Raw genomic sequence first — 22,269 nt, forward strand, 5'->3', positions numbered from 1 at the left:
CAGTAGGACATAGGGAGAAAAATACAGATTACCAGAAGAATGTGACATTTATTTTGGGATCTGTGCTAGTTAGCACATCAAAAACTTCTTTTTCTTCAAGGATGTGAAGGTGAACACTGAGGATATAAAGTGATTCATGTTTTTCAAGACAACAGCACATTTCACAGAATGATTGAAGAATCTCAAGATGCTGGATTAAATAATAAAAAGGCAGATAAAATTGAATTCTGATATACATTAAATGATTCAAGTAAACAAAATTATTCTTAATTATACAAACACAGTGACAGATAGTAAACTAGCCTTTATCATTCAGGACAGAGATCTCCAAACCACCATGGATATTTCTTTGAAAACATCACCTTGTTATAATGTCAAGATTTAAGACTGGGGGAAAACCCCAAAAAGCTAGAGAAGAAAATCAACCTCATTATGCCTCTGTTTAAAACCCTGATTTAAACATCTTGAAAACATCATACCAGACTCATCCCTCTTCTCCATTTTTAAAAGAAGTGCCCAAAATTAGATTTACAGAAGGGCAACAAATGAAGAAAGAGGAGGAGTGGTTTATGTATTCAGGAGATGAAACAGACCCTTCAGCTCTGCAAAGAGAGCAGGGGAGATGTGGGAAATGCAAGCACAGAGAGCTCTCAGGACCTAAGGTTTGACCTAAGACCCTGGAGAAAGCTTGGAGAATTAGGACAGTGAAGTGAAACAGACATAAAACAAGAATTTAAGTTTGTGGTTTAAGTAGAAATATGTTTTAAGCAAAGCAATACATTAAGTAAGATAGTAAAAGATTTTAAAGTTTAGCAATAGAACCTGTTATAGAGTGAGTTGGAAGTTAAAGATGTATCAATGTAAGTTTGTGAAGTGGTATGTGATTGGTTTAAAAAAGTAAAACAATTAATAATTAGTGCAAAAAGATGTTACCAAGTTCTGTAAAAGTATGTAATTGGCTAAAAAAACTAACAAAAGGCATTGTCACAGGGAATTAGACAGCTTCTGATATTATGTCATGGGATGTAACACCTTTAATGTCTCACCCTTTGATGATGCCATGAGGCAATAAACTATCTTTAAAAAGTCTCTCAGTTGCCCCAACTCTTGTAACTTTAACCTCCTGGCAGCAGGTCACTGAGGTATTGCACACATAGTCACTTGCAATATAAAATGTCAAAGGAGAAATTATGTTTGACATAAACCCAACATTAAGGAATTCACTGTCATCATGACCTCTTTGGTGTTCTAGAAGGAGGGAAAAAAGGATTAAGATATTTCCTTTTTTCACTCAATTTAGCTTTGGGAGACTGAAAATAAGATTTTACCCTACTCCTAAAGAGAATGTGATACTCAGACAGATAACAGCTCTACATAAAAGGTATTTTTAAGAGTTGAAAAACAAGCAAAGAAATTAAGGAAGTCCATTCCAGAGGAAAAAAACCCCAAAGAAACAAACAGCTCAAATATGCAAGTCAGGCATTGGAAGCTGTCTCTAGAACTTCTTTCCTTGTTTATTCTTGTTTATTCTCCCATTCATTATTATGTATAATATTTTGCCACAGAGAAAGAAAGGGAAATAAAATACTTTATTGAGTTGCACAAAAGTTTCAATACAGAAACTCTTTCTGCCCAGGAAATGACCATGGGCTTGCTGGTGGGAGCCTTTACAAAAGGACAGGCAATATTTATGAGCAGTTTGAAGGTTTCCTAGTGAATGTCCATCTGGACAAAGTGGAAATGCAAGCTTTGCACTCTCTCCTTCTCTCTCTCTCATTCCTAGGTCAGTTATCTAATCATAAAATTACATCCAATTTTCTCTGAGGAATAGCTCTGCATAAGTGTAAGTTAAATGCCTCAAAGGCATCTAAATCAGGATTTTCTTAGTAGTGGAACAGCCTTAAAAACAAATTAAAATCATGCATTCATGACAAAAAGGGGATTTTGTCTCAGGCTTCGAATCCCTTTCAAGGAAATGAGTTTCCTTTGTCCCCATGGAGGCTTGACAAAAGGAGGCTGCACATCCTGTGGTGGGAGCAATTGGTGGCATTTTTCCCTTTTCAGCAAAGATGCTGCCAGGCAACTGCAGAGATGCCCTGAACTTTGTCTCACTCACCTTCCTCCACCTGCCCCTTGAAATGCAAGCAGGACTCCCAGGCTGGCCCATAAAAAATATAACAAGCACTGCTAGGACATCTGTATGGTGATTATATTGTTAATCAATATATTTTGCATAGCCCCATGGATCACTTGTTATTGATGATTATGCACTTTAGCTCCTGTGACAATTTGTCAATAAAATAAAAATAAAAAAAGGCTAAGGATAGCATACTTCTAATTCAAAGATGATCTCTTTCTTGAAAAGAGGTGCCACTTTCCAAGCTCTGAAAAGACCTAGCTCATGAATATATTCCATTTACCAAGTGGAGGAGCTGTTCAAGGAATCAAAACCTTCTTGGTAATCACAGGTATCTGGAGGTGAATAATTTTCTTTTAGACTTTGGTTACTTTTAAAAACGAATATTGGAAAAAGAGTTTGCTGAAAAGGTAAGTTTTGAGTTACTGAAAGTGTGTTATTCAACCTCAGCATAGACTGGCACAGTTTCAATTATTTTTTTTATGGAACTAACATCTCATCTCCAAGTTTTAATCCAAAATATTAAATACTTTGCTTTTTAAGAGGGAAAATGGGTGAACAGACCAAATTCCCTAAATTATCCTTAAGTTGGAAACAGCATACTTGAGTTACTTAGGCAGTCACAAGTATTCCTTTTTTATCCAAAGCATCCCAGCCCCTATGGACCCTTTCTCCTCTCTCAGGCTTTGCTTCCCTTAAACAAAACTGCCCAGCTCTTTGTTGTGCTAGGTGGGTTTTCTCCACTCCTAGCACAGCCCACAAAGCTCCCAGCTAACTAATGACTCTTGATTACTGATGAATTTTTGTTTAATTTCAGCAGTGACAAAGATGAAAATGGCTGTTCCCTGACCTACCCAGTCCTTGCCAGGGAATGCCATGGCCATTCCACCTTCCATATTTAACACATAGAAAAGACACACAAATACTAAACCAGTATTTCAAAAATCCCTTTCTTTTATCACAGGATATAAATGCTGAATGCAGTATTGATCCACATAGAGATGCTGTACTCACAATACAGGACCTGTCAATATTTAAGAGGAGCTTCCATGGAAGAAAAGCTGGGATGACTTTCAGAGGTCCTTCATCCCTGACTGTCTGCAAGAGCAAGTTAATCAGGAGATGAAGCTCTTGTATCTAAGCCAGGCTTGGGATGGAGCTGTGCAGTCTGAGTGAAAGTAAGGAGCTCTGTTCTATCACTGTAAACACATCCAAAGGGGGAATGTACTAATTGCAGCAGTCTGTGAGCTGGAATTAATATAAACAATAAATATAAAATAGAATCCATGAACCTGGTAAAGTTACAAAAGCAGTAAATGCTAGAGATGAGATGTTGAATACATTATTATTTTAAGACTAGCGATTAGGAAAAAACCCAACTTCTTGCAAGCCATTTTAATTCAGTTTGTGGATAGCTGCTGGAGAATCAAAATTTTGATCAGTTATGCCCCACTTGGGATGCATAAAGCTCCAATTTTCAGCTTCTGTTAGTTTAATACAAGGATGGCAAAAAATCATGTGGACATTCCCTTCATTTACTCTTGGAACAAACAATTTGCTCATCACCATGTTTTGGCTGTCTGCCTGAACTGCTGAAACTGTTGCTTCTCCTTGAAGAATAACATTTAACCAGTCAGATAATAACCCAGTCAACCTGAGGTGCTCAAAAAAAACCACGCTATCAGGTCAATATATTGCTCTAATGAGGAACAGCCCTGGCTTCCAGAACACTGTTTTTATGTAGGGAATCTGCAGGCAAAGGAGATGGGAATATATTCAGGACTACAGCCTGTACTTGAGAAAGGCTGGCTCTATTAAATAGCTGTCCATCTTCTGGCACTCCAGGGAAGGAAGCATGCCCCTCTAACAAAGATGAAGGGAATATCAATGGGGCTAATCTCTTCAAAGTGCTCAGTGCTCAAAGCAATCCTGCAGTAGCACAGTCCCCACCCTCATTAGCTCAGCAAACACAGCCAGAGACAAAACACTATCTGCAACCAGGGCAAAAAAATGTAAAATACACAGGTTCCAAGCCACCTCCCTTTCCCTTCCAAAGGACAAATATTTCACACTTTTTAAATTATGTCTGTACTGAAAATAAAGCCATATATTTTAAGAATCCCTTTTCTTTCCCTTCCAGCATATTTAAATATTTTGGCGTTTGCTCATAGTGAAAAATGGTCGTGACACAACAGAAATACTGCACAGCACAACTCTCCCCCTGATCAACAAAGGGGGGAAATTCATTGCCAGCTTTTTCCCTTTGGCAAACTGCAACAGTCAGAAATAAGGAGAGTGATAGTTCCATTCTCTACGAAACAAGGAGACAAAACTTTCTGTCAATCAGCTCATATTTGTGTAAGTCCAATCTGCCCATTGCCTCCAAATTAAAGGATTTTTATGGTCAGGAAAACAGATGTTGCAAATGAGAAAAAATGGCACACAGCAGCAGAGAGGGGAGGAGTGAGAATTATGAGACAAGGAATTACTGTTGAATAATTCAGTCTTCCAGCACATCCTTTTATTCTCATGCTGACCATAGGAGTAATTAAGGATGGTCAAATGCTCCTCAGGGAAAGAGGCTGACAGGGATGTCTTGTTGATCTGACTTCCCAGGAGAAGCAGCATGGTCAGGGCTGGAAAATAGGTCATGGCTTGTGCAAACCAGCTCACACCATGCCAGGATCTCTGCAGGGAGCCCAGTGATGGATTCACCAGTGCAAACACAGGGGCTGGGTGGGCTGCCTAGGGACAGAACATCAATACTGGGGCAGTGTCAAACAGCACACAGCTGGGGCAACAGCATCTCCTCTGCCAAGGCAGGGATTTCAGCTTGAGGCACAAAGGACAAAATCTTCTTCCCAGTAAGCCCACCAGTACTCCTTCTATCCAAGGTATTACTTTTGAATATCTTTGGCTTGTATAAAAACAGCTAGGTCACCAAATGGACCTGAAAGTTTATCTCCCACCCAACAGATTAAAGTAGGGATCCACATTCCAACATGGATCAAACATGCATCACATCCTTTAAAGAGGAGTTTTATAAAGGGATACTCAAGTTTAGACTGCAGAGAAATAGAAAAAGAGAGGCATGGACAAGACAAAGGAGAAATGGAGAGCCATCACTGCTTGAAACTTGCCAGCATGAACAAAAAGGTCTGACTTTGGTGTTCAGCCCTATCCCCTTTTGGAAGGAAGGAAGGAAGAGGAGTTTTCTCTGACTATTACTTGGCCACATTCTGCAGGGGACAGAGGAGGCACACACAGATCAGACACACAGCCCTGACACAGCACTTGGACACGAGCTGAAGCCAAGAAGAAAGTGAAGACAAACTAAAAGTGCTGATTACAAAACAATAAATGGCAAACTAAGATATGCAGGTGGCTGCATTTGTGCTCATTAAGCAAAATCTGTGAGAATGTGGGTCAATTATATTTAAAAGGAATGGACTATGTGAATCCTTAGTTTGTGCAGAACAGGGTGCATAGGGATGCAGGGAAAACACACAGATCTTGGAATGCTGACCATAACAGAGCAAATTGTTCTAGAGAGATAGATATTAAGCAATTCCTGATGGGAACAAGGAGAGGAACAAGTGATGTTGAGAAAAGCCTGAAAGAGAAGCAAAGCAGGCAGCAAAATAAGTCTCAGTTCTCTATGTAAAGAGGAAACGTTTCAAAGATTTGAAAGATGTTCTCCAAAACCACAGCTTGGTCACCTTGCTGCCCTGTCAGGAGGAGTTACACCATTGTAGCAAGTCTGAACTGAGTAATAACCAGACCTGGGAGTGGTCTGAGTGAAAAGGCAAGTGCCAGGACAATTCCAAAGAATTATGCTCCTCCTGCATCCCCTGTTGCTGCACCAAAGGAATTCGGATGATTGAGCAAAAACAAGGCAAGAAAAGCCAGGAAGGGAAGGAAAGATGTTTGGCTCATTCTAAGACTGGGGGAAGGGGAGAAAAAGCACTTACTTGTTAAACAATTGTTTAATTCTTTGTGTTTTGTTTTCTTTCAAAACCCAGAATCAGTGATCAGAAGGTTGTGTTAATTGTCAAGAACTTCAATCAAGTAAAAATTACCCAAGCTGAGGCTGTACTGCCTGTGACAGCACATACAGTCAGAATTGAGGCAGGAACTCAGGCATTGAGCCACAAGGGGAAAAGCACCCTAAGGAATCAATTGATGTTATCAAGTAATCTGCCTTGGAGATTAAAGAACACAGAGCAATAAAGTGTTGTAATGAAAAAAGCTTTTGAGTCAGAAATGGGAGGCATAGGGAAAAAGCACACATTAATGTCAGCACATAATTGCTCTATGTGGACAAAATCAGATGTCTCTAAAAAAGATTACTGCTAAATTCTGTGCTAGATGATTCTTCTCCCATCAAGTGTGACTTTAACTGTAATCAAAAGGAGACAAATACAAAAAGCAAGTTCCAGGAGCTGCAAAATGAGTGGGGCAAAGGGTAAAGATCTTGTCCTGCTCCAGTTCTCTTTATGAGGCCACAGTCACCTCCTGAGATCTGCACCCACTGCTGATTCAAACTAACTCCAAAATCCAGCAAAGAACAGCCTCTTCCATCCTAGAAAACTCTCCACCCTACCAAGATGAAGCTTTATCTCCTCAGTGCCACTTAAGGGGTATCAATCAAAATTTTTATTAATCAAAAGTGTGAAGGAAAGGAGGAAAGAAGGAGCAAAGACAGACACCTGGCTCTGTTGCCTTAACACCAGCTTGTCTTTGCAGTCAATACACCAACAAAATTGAGGAAAGCAAAGAGAAAGTTGAGAGGGCACCTCACTGCAAGATTGATTTGCAAGGACTACATCTGCCAGTTTTGTTACCAGATTAGGATGTGAAAACTGTAATTTTGGAACTTTACCTGATGTCTCAATCTCAGTGGAAATTCTAAACATCTGAGCTCTGATCTCCATGCTCCCACCCCTGTGGGGATTGCTTCTGGCTTTAACATTATCAGTAATAGCCCAAATAATGTCAAGTGCAAATATTGAAAATGCCTCACAGATGATATCCCAGAAATCCTGTCAATAATTCTGTGTTCTGTAAAAGGTGGCTAATACAGAGATGAAAATTCATCTCTGCTACTTGACACAAAAAACAACTGCACAGGAACAGCAAACAATTGCCACCCATTGGACCAATGTTTGTCTTGTGGTGATGGTGCTGGGTGATGTCATGTGATGTGTAATTAAGCAAATGAAGCTTGCTTCTAGAGAGCAACACTGAGCAGTTGCCCTGACCCCACCATGGCTGACAGTGGTACCATCTGTTCACTGTCCATGTGTCTCCTGCATCCCTAGAATTGCTGTCTCCTAAAATAAACAACTTCTATCACAAGATAATCTTGATCCTGCCATTTCTCAAATTTCACATTCATTTACAGCTTTTACATTATTTTAATCTGCTTTTCCTCAGAGTAAGTCATGCACTATAGCCCTTGGGAATGGTCAGAAGCTTGATAAGGTTTTTTTGTTCATGCTGAGAGCAACACATCCCAGCCTGGATGGAAGCAGGTTAAATGTTAACACCTCACTGTATCTCCAGAGCTCAAAATAAAGCAGTACATTTTTCCAAATATGATTTGCTTGCCCTTGGCCTTACTGGGAGCTCTTCATTTTGGATTGTTGCTGTGAAGTGGGGCTTGTTTGGTTTGTTTGTTTTAATGTGCTGTGATAATAAATAAATGCATCAGAGCACACAAGCTGGAATCTTCTGCACCTTCTCTTACATATGCAATGCTGGGTTGTTATTAATCTTATTTACGTTTTCTAAACAGCAACAGGAAACACAAAAGGTGGTGACAAGAGGGTGCTCCAGGGATGCATGAATGCTTCACAATATGCACGAGTTGATGCTGGTTAACTTGCACATAAAAAAGTAAAAGTGAATTTAGTTTAAAAATCAGTTATGCTGTGGTCTACCTTGGACAGTAACTCTGGTCAGACATTCAAAGGAAATGTTAATTATGTATGATATCAGAAAAATTCTGATATTAAACACAGTATTGAAGAGCACTATCCCCAGTAGGCTGAGTGCCAGGTGGCTCCATCATTACCTCTCACTGAAAGACCATGAGCTTGTTTCAGAAAGAGCAGGACAAAGCAGAAAATCCCCATGAAGTGCAGTGGTAATTGCTAATGTAGTTATTTTCTGCTCATTCACAAGTATGGAAAAGTCCACCTTTAAGCTGAGCTAAAGAAAAGCTGAGGCAGAGTGCAACTAAAGCAGAAAGATTTATACACAACTTTTGTCACTAATTTATCTGAGTGTGGCTCTGATAAAGCAGGAAATGGCTTTAGGCTGCTATTTAACTAACAATGCTGGTCAGGTATTTAGGATCACTGGAGCCAGCAAGGTCCATCCCAAAAAATGCCATGGGGAGAACCCCAGTATTTCACAAATTCCTCCTTTGGGAAGCACCTCCCACCTGGTGCATGTCATACCCACAAAGGTAACACCACTTAAAAACAAAAGGTAAGATGTGCTTGTCTACACTACATTTGCAAAGATAATTAGTTGAAAACAATACAAAGGAAAGCAAAACAAATTCTTCCATTAGCTGGGGCCTTCCTATCTTTGACCTCAATCTCGTTTGCTGATACAGCCAAACTTTTCATAAACCTCTTCTATCATTATTAGCTTTAATTTAAATAATTATTGGGCAGAAGAAAAAAACCTGCTCAACCATGGCTCTCTAATCTAGTAATTAAATCCACCTGTAAGAGCTGCACAATTTGTGTCTCTGACTATTAATGCAGTCAAGTATTTTACACTGTGTGGTGTAACATCAGCCAGAGAGACTGAGGGACACAGCTGGAAACTGAGCCATGTTTTGATAAGGAAAATCAACCCAAGCTGCTCCAGGGGAAGAGGTCCTGACTGAGGCAATGTCCCATCCCCAACAGGCTGTTAAACACTGGATATATTTTATCTACTCTGTCCCTCCTGCAGCAGGTACAGCGTGTCTCAGCCAGCTGGAATTCCATCCTTTTGCATTCTGCCTCCTCATGGTCATCCACCCCAATTTGATATCTCTGCTGTGTGGTTACTCCTGCAGAGAAAATTCTGGGTTTTGTCCAAATGATGGAAAAATGTGTCCATTTAGATTAGCTGAAGCTGATAACCTTTCTAATGGGAAGTTCCCATCTGGCAGAAATATTGCAACTGCTTTATTCAGGGATGTGGTTCTGCAGTAAATGACCCAACATTATACACCATAAACTAAGATGTGAAATGTCTTCAAATCCTTCTGAACAAAAAAATGAGCTCTTATTCCAAATTACACACATAAATACAATACTTGTCTTTGGGAAACTGCCCAAAAATGGACAGTGTCAATGCATTTTTTTCTCTCTTGGAAAATGCAAATACCTTATTTAATGATACTGCAGAGAGATCCATGAAATCACTACAAATAATATGGAATTTGATGTCAAAGTTTTCTGCCAAGTGACTCAATATATTGATAATATACATTCCACAGTATGTGAGTCATTATGACAAAACACCTATCTTACTATTTTTCTTTAATGATTTCCTATTATCTCTCATATTCTATCAAAGCTTTGTGTTTTATGAACATATAATGCAAATGCATACTTATTTTTCAATGTGCCTATATATATTATGTTTTTTATATATATATATATTATGTCATGTTGCACTGGCTTTGAGTAAAACCATTTCCTAAGCTAGGATCTAATTCTGGGCTGCAACATGAATGCTTGTCTGTGCTTTGGAACTGAAGATTGTTTTAAAACAAAAACAGTTTAGAATGGCCCCTCTTCAAATGAAAATGCTATGTGCACTCACAGTATTGCTGACATGGTAATACATGGTTGATGATGAAAAATAACTGGTTAATTCAATTCCTTGTGCCTAGTAAGCAGCCCTGTCAGCACGATGAAGTTCTGAGGCAATTATAAAAGGACTTTGTAAGATTGGTTATGACATGCAACTCCAGAATTAGCAAATAAAAGAACAAACAGTAATGGTGAATAAACACCACTGGAACCCAAGTAATCTCTCTAAGCTTTTTACCCCCATTGATCAGTCCTGTATTTTATGTAACACTGTTGCAATTAACTGTGCTCTTTGTTATTGTGCATTTCTCATTTTACATAAATGGAGCAGCAGTCCAATTTGGCAGAGAAAACAAACGTATTGATCATTGGCACAATCAGCCATTTCTTCTCCAAAATCAACACCTCTGTGCTGGTTATCTGGCTCCAGAAGTAGAGAGAGATTAGAGAGATTACAAACCAAACCTTGTCTCAGGGGGGAAAGGTTGCTTTAGAGCCCTACCAGAGCGGTGGAAGGAGACCTGGTTGGCAGGATGGGGACCGGCGTCGATGGACAGGATGGGGAGCAGCTTCCGCATGTCCCAGAGCTTCAGCACGCCCGAGGAGTCGCAGGAAGCAATGGTGTCCCCCTGCCAAAATGGGAACAGAATCAAAGCACTGCCTCTCTACTGCCAACATCAAAGCCTCTGGCACGGGGCTGGCCAGCCAGACACAGCTACTGTATTTAAATGAATAAATAAGCTGTTATGTGTGAGGTTATCACAGACTTTTATCAGCTCCGTTGGCTCGAATAGCAACAAGACAACGTGATCTCTAAAGTGACCAGTTCAGGAGAAACTGGAAGTACAAAGGAGAAAATCTTGAATTCTGACACCAGTTGATCCCCCAAAACGGGCCTTGTGGTTCTTTTTTAGCCCTGATTTTAAATTTGTCTGCTCCTGTTTTCTGTGTAAAGAGTCAGATGAGAGCAGAACAGACACTCCTTCCCTGCTGTGTATTCCACAGCCACACTAAGGGGCAAATCCCCACTCACTTAAGGGCTGTATTGAATGATCCTTCTGGGTTCCTTCCAGCTCAGGATATTCTGTGATGCTGTGAGAAACTCCCTCCTTTCTGTGAGCCAGAAGCACACAGAGACAATCCAAGGAAAGAGAGCTGGACCATGTGCCCCATGCCTCTGTTCAAGATTAACTAAAAACAAACAAGACCACAAACAAACAAAAACCCAAACAAACAAAAAAACCCCTCAAAACCCCAAAAAAACCCCAAACCAACCCAAGCCCCACCTCCAAAACCCCCCAAAACAAAAAAAAAAACAAACCCCTACCTTAAAAAAGAGTGCTTTGATCATGTAGCATATAAATGAATGCAAAAATCGAGGAAGGCAGGGTAAAGGATGCCCAAACATAACTTTGTTTAGCTAATTCTTCCCACTAGAACAGAAAGAACCACGCAGCTACACATATAGAAACATTTACTTTTAATTTGAATCTCCTAAATGAAGATTCAAATCCTAAAGGCAGCTCAGATGGTGTGCACTCAGAGTTATCAATGTCTTTTCCAATTTATGCAAGATTATATTAAAGAATATTGTTTGGAAAGGGAATCACAACGGTATGGGACTGAAAATCACGTGAAACATGGGTCAGATACTGCACCCATGATTAAAAAAAAAAATTGATTTTTACATCTTCCACATAAATAGTACCTGCAATAAAATGTGTAGTGTTTTCTAGAAAATATTGGATTTACGATCTTAAAATATCCATCAGCTTCTCAACTAGAAACTAATGGCTTGCAAAACACTACCCTAGTGTAAGTATAATGAAATCTTTAGGTTCATTTGGAGGAGATCTAAATGTCAAAACTCCATTCTGGCTTGTTACAGAGACTAATACAGACTTAATACCAAGAAACAAAGTAATCATTGCTTAGAGAATTCAGCAGCCAGGCTCTCAACACCTGCTGTTTTGCCAAAAAAAATGTCTGTAACCATGACTATATCCCACCCAACATAATGCCATGAGCATCATGGCTCTGTTGAACTGTCTCACCAGCTATTCCCACTGAATTCTCCTTCAATTCATCTGAATCCTTCCAGCAAGTTCAGCCTGTACAAAGGATGAGGGCAAGAAGGCTGGTTGGTATATAAAAACCAAAAAACTCCAAAATGCAAAAGCTACACTCCAAATTGTTGTATAGGTTCAAGTGGATCTCAGGAAAGCAAATTTTCAATGCGGGGAGGAAAAAACCCATCATCATGGATATGAGACTTGAAGAGTCATCAAATCCAGTCCTTTCCCTCTTACAAGCAGTGTTTTCATGCATCTGCTATGTTACAAGTGCTAAATTCCACTTTAGCAGCAATTCCCAGATCCACCCCATGCTGCTGATCTAAAGCAGCCCATGACTATAACAGGAGTATAAAAGTACTTTTTCACATGCAACCTGTGTCCTTTAGGTTAAATAAAATTGAGTTTTTGCAGCAAAACTCCTCCCTTCTTGCCTGTCCCTGATGCATTTCAATTACTGTGTCATCCACATCCCACCTGGACACTATTTTCTTGGACTATAAAAAATCAGCTCTTCCTTCTCTCCTCCCCACTCTTTCTAAATAGCATTGAGCCTGGATGAATTATGCATGTACCCATTGCTGATGTTTATAAAGCAACTCCTGCCAAACTGATCACCAATTTTGAAATGATCTGACTTTCAGAGGGACTAGAGATGCACATGTCAGCTAAGTAGAGGTTTTGTGGAGCTGGCACACAGGAGAGGGATGTCTCCTTCCCTTAGTTCATCACCCATCACTGCAGTAAAGGGAAGAGGAAATGATTATGTGTGTACAAAGATCCCTCCATTCCCCAGCATAAATACATGGCTTCTGAACCAGCTCTTCACACTTCACCAGCCTCTCTCTTTCCACCTTCTTCTGCAAAGACTATATCCGTCTCTATCAATGGCCCACTTAGGAAATCACCAGTATCCTTTACACCTGTTATTTCATATCCTTTAATATGACTTTGACATATGATTGCATTTTACTCTGGATTTCTTTTCTATCCAGAGAGACATTTTAACAAAAAATTACTTTAGGAGTGTGTGTGTGAGTGGTAGTTTTGGTTTGGTTTAGAACATGTATTGCTTCACGCTTGTTTTGTATGTGTCCAAAAAATAAATTCAATAAATGCTGCTTAATTACAGCTTTTTAATTAAGTTCAGCTCAGCAGTTCTGACCCAGATCAATGGACAACCCACCTGGGTGAGACTACACATAATCCACTCAGGGCAGTTACAGAAGACACTCCAGTGGGTGCTCTGTGACTGCTCCTTGTGTCACCTACAGCTGCACCCATGGATTTTCAATATGACATTTCTCTTGTAAGTAACAGCAAGGCCCAGCTGATGGATCATAACAGCACTGAGAATGTGTCCCTGGAACAGATATTATGCAAACATTGATCAGAGACAGTCCCTGCTGAAAAGTGACTGAGAATGTAGAGCTGACTTTGACCTTCTCACTGGCCCTGACGTGGAGATCATTACTAGTGGCATAATTATGAGGAAAACACTCTAATTTACTTGGATTACAGGTTTTCCCTTCTATTCATTAATTTTGCTACAGTAGCTGGCACGCCACAAGACAAGACCCATTCCCTGCTTTCTCACAATCTTGCCATTCAATTCTCTGCCATGTTTATTTTGCCCCATTGCTACTTCACACCCCTAAGGTAAACAAACCTCCTCTCTGGCAGGGATTTACACAATCCACCTGTTTATAGGTGCCAGATCCACTGCACCACCCTCACTTGTTCTGGGCTCAGTTGGTCAGAGCCTAATAGCACCAAGGCTGTGAGTTCAATCCCTGCTCAGGCTACTCACTGAAGAGCTGCACTTAATGATCCTCAGGGGTCCATTCCAGCTCAGACTATTCCTTGATTCTGGGATCCGTGGCCACAACAGCATCAGGTGTTTGTTAAGAAAGGCAGGAGCCTCTCTTGAAATGGATAATGTAAACCCTCTTCCTCTAAATTATTATAATTTTGAAATTAAGGAGCTTTCAGGTAAAGATATGGGAATGGGAATAACAACAGTTCTTTACTATGAAAATTAAAATAAAAATATAGTACTACAAAACAACAAAACACTGACACAGTCAGAATACAACCTGACACCCGTCAGTCAGTCAGGGTGTTGGCACAGTCCCATTAAATGGTGGCTGAATCCTCCTGCAGTGGCAGATGTGGTTCGTCTAAAGAAGTGGTTTTGTAGAAGGTGCAGTTTCCTCTGATGGTTTAGTGATTATGTAGAAGGGTCTAGTTTTCCTCTGGAATCCAATGGAAAAAAGGCTGCCCTGATGTTCCAAATCTCAGTTTTTATCTGGGTAGGAAAGGCTTGGCTGCTCCCCTGGCTGGAGCATCTCCCAGTGGGATGATGGAATTTTATCAGTCACACAGTGGGACTGAATGGGCCAGCAGCAGATGAAATCTTCCTGGAGGGAGGATGGGTTGTGGAAAAGATAAAGACACTGCCTCACCTCATTTTTAACACCTGGCCCATTAGCAGAGGATATCCCCCTCAGAGATAAGGATCACTGCTCCATCTGGTTTCAACAGATGGTGATAGAATACATATTTTTGGTTACATCCTGCTTTGCAGGCCAAGACAACCAGAAAGGATGAACCTCCTGATCCTTGAATAGCAGCAGTGCTGGAGAAACTTGCCCTGGGAGCACAATCCCATTGTGCTGTGTGCTGGGTGACCTAGAGAAGATGGTCCTACTCTATCTTAAAGAGTTCACACGCTGTCTTAATGGCAAAGATCAACTAGTTCTTGCTGTCACAAATCTGCAGACATTTTAACAATTTCCTCCCAGAGGCCTGGTATAAGCAAAGTCTGTGTAAAATGTAACAGCCAGCAGTGTATTTGGCCTGATTTCTGTGATTAGACAGCACATCTCATCAGGAAACAGAAATAAGAAAACAGACTTCTGATGGCAACATGTCAACACACACAAACAGGTATTTGATCAGCCTCGACACATTCTGCCCACAGACTTATTAGTAAATGCATTAATTATTACTGATCCCGAGGCAGCTACTACACTGAGAACATCACAAAATGATTTTGTTAGTGAGCTGGCTATTACACTTCACCACTTCTTCGCTCTATTCCACACCCTATCCAAGTCAAGTGAGCTGGAGATGGGGGATAACAACTTTTCAATAGGAAGAAATAAATAAATAGAATGTAACCAAGCTGAAATATTATTTGGAACTACTCACCATTCAAAGAGAAAGAAAAGAATAAGTCATATGTTAAATGAACTCATTTCCATCTGGCCATGGGCCATATTCAGAAGCTTTTAAAGTGGAATCACTTTAAATTCTCCTGCGAGCTTTTAGCTTTTTCATCCCTGCTACAGTTATTATTTTAGTCATTCATGGAGGAACCCCCTGCCTTGCTCATGGTTTTCTTCTTGTTGTTTCTTGCCACACTAAAGTCTTTTTTATGATATGTTTTGGACACCCTATTTTACTGAACAGCATGGTGGACCATCAGGGTTTGACTGATTTCTTACATGTAAAAGGAGGAGACAATGAGTTCCAAGGAGAAGAGACACAAAAGCAGATTCTCCTTGTTCTGATTTCCATTTACACTACATTTTCTGCTGCTCAGCCCAGTTCCATTAGCTCCTTTAATCAGAGAGCATGTAGAATGATTCTATAAATCTGGTCAGACTCGCTGCCTAGTCTATAGAACCAAGCTGGTACTGTTTGGTGTGTGCACGCTGGAGTAATTAAAGAATTTATACAAAGATTCAATTAGTTTGCATTCAAAGGCTGGCTCTGTTCCAGGCTCTACTTAAAGGACTTTGCAAGTCCTTTAATTGCCTTCACAATTCCACCCTCCACTCTTTACCTTCCTGCCAACTTAATGAACATCTTTATATTCCAGAATAGCTCCCATTAAAATAGACATGCTCAGCTCTATATACATGACAATTCCAATCTCAACTGATACTTGCAAACAAACCAAATAATGGTTACATCAGGAATTAAAAGATTTATTTAGTTTCCAGGAAGTTTTTAACATCTATTTCCTTCTTCTCTTTTCTTAAAAAATGCATTTTTTTCTTCTGAATATTAATGATTAGCAGTGGGACTAATCACCAGGTACACTTAAGGTAAATATTCCCTGAAAACTGCTGTTTCACACCCGTGAGAAGGATAAAAATCTGCATAATTATGTCTCTTGCGTATAAACACACCTCTGGATTTATTGCTGAAAGATCAATAATACATGAAGCGCATCAAATTGCTTTATCTAATTTAGACAGCAGCAGACTCCTCCCAGGAGCATCCTCTTTACAGTTGAAGGCAAGTCAGTAGCTGCTTCATCACCTTTTGCACATATTTTTAAAAAGGCAAGATAGTGACTGAACAGCAACTCCTTTTTGCTGTGACAAGTCACTGCTTCGCAATCCTTTGTTTTCAGGACAGATGCAGCTGGATGAGGTATATTTTAAAGGATTCCTGCTATGACTTGGACATTTTCAACAACCCCAGTGGCAACAGATCCACGGCAGGCCCCTTCACAGCCAGAAAGAAGCTTGATAATTACTGCCCCTTTCCATTCCTCCTGGGAATCTGGTCGAGTTCAACCATGACAAAGGGATGATGAGTTTCTTACTGGTCCTATCAGTTTGTTCCCAGTCTCTGAGCCAGCAAAGGGGGTTTGTTCTGTGTACACAAAGCTGGTGGGAGCTCCTTGCCTTTAAGTGCCAGTAGGCAAAGCAGCCACATGAGGAACAGCTGCCTCAAATGGAGAGACTCCAATAATCTGCATTTCTAAGGCTCCCTGTGGGACACATCCTCAATCACTTAACTGTACCCCCATTTCATACACATTCAAGTGAATGTTTTTAAGAGAAGGAGTCATTACCTCCCACATTTACAGCATGAAGCACATCAGAAACCTAAGGAGAGTTATTACCTCAGGCCCTGTTGCAATGCAAAAACTGAATACACTCCATAAAAACAATAAGACACACAGGGCAAGGCATCCAGAGCCCTGTCCCTGTGCCACCCCATCCCTCTGTGGAGCAGCAGTGGGCAAAGGGCAGAGGGATCTCAAGAGAATCCAGGCAGACGTGGGTGAATCTGCTGTAGTGGTTACAAAGAAAAAGATTTTAATATCCAATTACTCCAAATGAATTATGTAAAATATGATAAAGATGGAGGAAAAAATGCTGATGTAGTCCATTATTAGACTAATGACTAATCAATCACCACCCATTTTTGAAATATCATGCTTAAATCATTCCAGTTTCAAATGAAAATAGCATCTTCTTAGAAAGACATGGAATTACTTAGCCTGGCAAAAGTACAGAGCTACACTGATTGCACTTTCAAAGTGCAGTGATCTATTTTTAACAATTATGTGCATCCAGAGTGGGGGAAAACGCTGATTAAAGATTATTAACAGGCAGACCCGGTGTTTTCCCATCTGCTTTTTTCCTATCTTTGTCCCTTTATAGTTTTAAGTTTTGCATTGTGATCAAAGCTGCAGAGGATCAGTTCTATTTCAAAGAAACTGAAAACTCAGAGCTCATGAAACTGGGGTCTGGCCCTCACTCCCAGTGACATCTTTTACAGCTTTGAACAGCCAGGAACTGGTGAGACACTAGCTCTTATGGGGGTGAGGAAAATCCAAGATACTGATGCAAAAACAATCATCTCAAAGCTTGTTGGTTCCTACAGAAGAATCTTCCAACTTTCTTAGCAGCTGTCAATGAATAGCTCCTGATTTTGCACTGAGCAGAACTAGTAGAAGTTGACCCAAGAAGGTGGCTATTGTTGCTTTCAGAGCATATGGAGACTCAGAACACCCCTTGTGTCCTCCAAAGGAGGATCTCCACTAAAAGTAATCCATGGGAATGGCAGACCTTCGTTGCAGCAGAGTTTCCAATCCTACTGACTTTCAAAAATAATCATGGATCACAGGTCTCTAGTTTGTGTACTTGCACTCTGTGGGCTTTCCTCTTGCTGCATGAAAAAGGGGGAATCTCTCTTCCCTTTGTCACATCAAGTAGCAGGAAGTGCCTGGTGGTGTGTTTGAGGAGCACAACACATGCTAGGGTTGCAGAAACCCCTTTGCATAAATTTACATAAACCACTGCACTCCCTGCAGAGTTACTGCTCACAGTAGTTGACATTGCACTTGAAACAGTGCTGCAAAGGGAGCAATAGCTTTTGCAGAGAGGTTTAAAATAATCAGTTTTGTTTTTTCCCTTTCTAACCATCAAAGAAGGGTGTGAATTCTGGGAGCTGTGCAGTGAGAGAAGATGAGTGATAATTGCCATTACTGGCTTTTCTCTGTATTTTTGAGAGATACCATGACTAAAGTAAAGTTAGGTGCCATCATTACCTGATTAGACACTCCTAAGAGCAACAAGCATAAACATTCCTGGGTTGCACTATGTTTGTGCACAGGGATTTTATTGTCATTCAGTTCCACATGTGAAAAACTGGGTACTATTCACTGCAGTAATGTTAAAATACAGATATAATACACACTTTCTTAAATTCATAGATTAGAATTAGTGGCAAGACATCTATTGCTGAAATGTGAAATTGTTCATTTTAAAATGCAGAACATCTAAGTCAGTGAAAGAAAATGAGTGTCAGTAAAGTACTTGTGCTTTTTTAAAAGAGAAACTACCAAAAGAACAGGTAGAATCATGGAATCATTTACAGGAAATAGACCTCTAAAATCATTGAGTCTAACATAACATTTGTCTCCTTATCTTGTCTTTGGGTGTTTAGTAAGGGGAACTAAATGCTTAAAGAAAGAACACCAACAGTATTAGAAATGTCTTCACAGCTCACCCAATTCTAAACTCCAGGAAGTGTATGAATCTCTCTCACAGTTTTAATGTACTCAGGTGAAAGAATGATCAGTGCAACTAATCTCATCACATTATTTTGAGAAGTACTTCACAAAAAAACAGCTAAATATATATGGTGGGCTGACACTGCTGGGTCCCAGGTGCCCCCCAAACCCACTCTATGATTCCCTGCCTCAGCTAGACAGGACAGAGAAAAACAACAGAAGTTTTGTGGGTTGGATTAAAGATAGGGAGATGTCAATCACCTAGCACTATCATGGACAAAGCAGACTTGAGTGGGGAAAAAATAATTTAATTTATGTAGGAGACTGGAGGAATGGTAAACAGGCTCAAAACAACCAGGTGGGAAGTAGGGTGGAAACAGGATGAGCTCTGTCTCTTTCTTCTCCTCCTTAAGATATATTGTAAGCCAGACTGAAAAATTCCAGTCAATGCCTTCTTAAGTGCCTTGTTGTGTCTGGGTAAGTTAAAGCTCCTGAAGTGCCTTACTGAGTCTGGATGTCATTTTAAATTTTGCCAAGTACCTTGTTCTGCCTTAATGTTCTAAAGTTTACAAGTCTAAGTTTGTTATTGAACCACCTGAGAACTGTGTTGTTTCTCCCATGCACTGCCCAGATTAAATCTAATCACCCTCTCCTGAGCCCACGGAGCAGGACACGGCCTTACACCTGCACTGACCTCACTGTCCCCATTGTCCTCACAGCCCTGCTCTAAGAGCCCCCACAGAACCCACAAACCCCATTGCCCTCACAGACCCCACTGCTCTCATAGACCCTACAGACACCACAGTCCCATCACTCTCACAGCCCTCACAGCCTGTACAGACCCCACAAATTTCAAAGCCCTCATTGCCCCCACTGCTCTCACAGCCCCTACAGACCCCATAGCCCTCACAGTCCCCATTGCTCCAACAGCCCCCATAGCCTTCACTGTCCCCACAGACCCCATAGCCCCCATAGCCCTCACAGTCCCCATTGCTCTCACAGCCCTCACAGACCCCACTGCTCTCACAACCTTCACTGTCCCCACAGACCCCATAGCCCCCACAGCCCTCACAGGCCCCACAGGTACCATAGCCCTCACAGTCCCCATTGCTCTCACAGCCCCTACAGACCCCACAGCTCTCACAGCCCTCACTGCCCCCATAGACCCCACAGCCCTCACAGACCCCATTGCTCTCACAGCCCTCACAGCCCTCACAGATCTTACAGCTCTCACAGCCCTCACATTCCCTACAGCCTCCACACCCACCACAGCTCTCACAGCCCCCATAGCCCTCACAGGCCCCACAGCCCCCATAGCCCTCACTGATCTCAGAGTTCTCACAGACCCCACAGCCCTCAGCAGGAGACCAGAGAATTGGTGGACTGGCTCAAAACCACCAGGATGGCCACTGCTCCACAACCCCGTCCCCTTGAGTCTTACTCAGCCTCTGGACCACACTGAAATGGTTGTGGCTGACCTATGGCCTGCCCTGACATGGCCATGACTGACCCATGGCCTGCCCTGAAATGGCAGTGACTGACGCATGTCCTGCCATGACTAACCATGGCCTGCCATGACTGACCATGGCCTGCCCTGACATGACCTGCCATGACTGACCGTGGCCTGCCCTGACATGGCCATGACTGACCATGGCCTGCCATGACTGACCCATGGCCTGCCCTGAAATAGCCATGACTAACCCATGGCCTGCCATGATGTGGCCATGACTGGCCATGACCTGCCCTGACATGGCTCTGTCTTTCCACATGGCAAACCCTGCCCTGCAAACTCGATTCAGCACCCAAACCATACGGATTCCTACCCCTGATGGACTTCAGCTGCGCATTCTCAATTATTTTCTGATTAAATCAATCTGATATGCAAGTACCTTCTAACAGTGATATTTATTCAACCGCAGATTAATTTCATCTTCATAACAGAGAAGCCTTTCCAAAGTTGGTCCTACTTTCATGCTTGCATAAATTAATTTAAAATCCAAGTTGGTATTCTACAAAGCCACATCCTTTGCACTACAGATACAGCACTTTTCTAGACAACCTGCCTCCCTTTGGCCATGATTTGACAAGTGGTAAATATTCAAGAGTCCTCTTACCAAATACTAACCACTGGGCTAAACTAATCCCATTTCTCAACCCCACATGTAGTTCAAGCCCTTTTGGAGAGACAGCTTTGCACAAACATTGTTGGAAGAGCTGCTCCTTGTCCATTGGCAACCAATGCAAATCCAATAGCACCTTTTTTAAGAGCTGTCAATGCACATGCAATGTGCAATGGAAGCCCCCACCAGTGCCTGCCCAAAACAAACAGGGAGCAGTGATGCCTGGAGCAAACTGGGCTCACAACTCAATGGTTCCCAATCCAGGCAATCACAGCAACAGCAGAGCAGATAAAAGTCCCACAATTCATCAAAAACCTGACTGTCACATGAGAGAGTCACAGGGTAGAAGGTGGGGATCATGTGCTGCTTTCTCATGTGTTTTACAACATAATTGCCCATGAAATGCCACAAAGAGAGGCAGGCTGGACTGTACTGCACATGGGAAGTTGAATTTTAAAGAATACAGGTGGATCTTTTCATTCTGATTTTGTTTTGCAAAAAGACAAGTTAAGAAACAGCTGGGAAAAAATGAATTATGCAGGGGTCTGGACCCACGGTATACATCTGCCACAGGAAAGGCTGGTGTGCTGAGCCAGGAGATGCAATTTAGAAAAGATCCTCATTCCTTAGGATACACAAATTAATTCTTCTCCTCTAAGAAAGAAGGGCAAAGTTTTCCACAGTGGAAATGGTGGTTTAGCAGTTCTGCATGCTAAACAGTGCTTGCTTCATGTACTGTATACACAGAGGGTCACATTCACTGCAGAACACAGAAATAAGCAAACAAAATCACATTAAAGGAGATAATCTCTGTTTCGTTTAGTTAGCAGCAAACGGACATAACAAAATGTTTATATTTGTAAATATAAAGTCTGAAAACATAAAAGAAAATACTGTACAGTCAATGATTATTGGATTCTGCTGAGGATCTTTCAAGGGCCAATTTGACCTAGAATATATAATTCTTTAAAGACTTCTTAAAAGTCTTTAAAGTTACTCCAACACAAGCTATGTCAAAACCATCCAAAAACGATGCCACATTTTTTCTTCTTGGGCTTTACAGAGCTGTCTGAATCCAAATGTCAGTGCATTACCCCAAATTTTTATCATGAAGAGTTGAGACGAAGCTTCCTCGTGTGCAAATATTTAAACGAGAGCAAAATCTGATTAAAAGCTTCAATTAGAAAAGTTAAATATTTAAATATTTCATTTACTGCTAGTTCAAAACAAATGAACGAGACAGTGTGATGGCAAACACCTGCCTTGCTTCCTACCCCACATTCCTCATCTACAT

General features: G+C 41.1%; 1 protein-coding gene across 3 annotated transcripts in view; it reads right to left on the reverse strand.

Annotated features, from left to right (window-relative positions):
- Positions 1–22,269, reverse strand: part of SPAG16 (sperm associated antigen 16) — a 347,846-nt gene that overhangs the window by 86,462 nt on the left and 239,115 nt on the right. For all 3 annotated transcript variants that reach the window (XM_056496715.1, XM_056496713.1, XM_056496714.1), the window contains one exon: positions 10,463–10,589. In XM_056496715.1, the coding sequence (XP_056352690.1) occupies positions 10,463–10,589 (127 nt within the window). The remainder of the gene's footprint in view (positions 1–10,462; positions 10,590–22,269) is intronic.

The sequence above is a fragment of the Oenanthe melanoleuca genome, chromosome 7 (genome assembly GCF_029582105.1).
Source record: "Oenanthe melanoleuca isolate GR-GAL-2019-014 chromosome 7, OMel1.0, whole genome shotgun sequence".
NCBI classification, from domain to species: Eukaryota; Metazoa; Chordata; class Aves; order Passeriformes; family Muscicapidae; genus Oenanthe; species Oenanthe melanoleuca.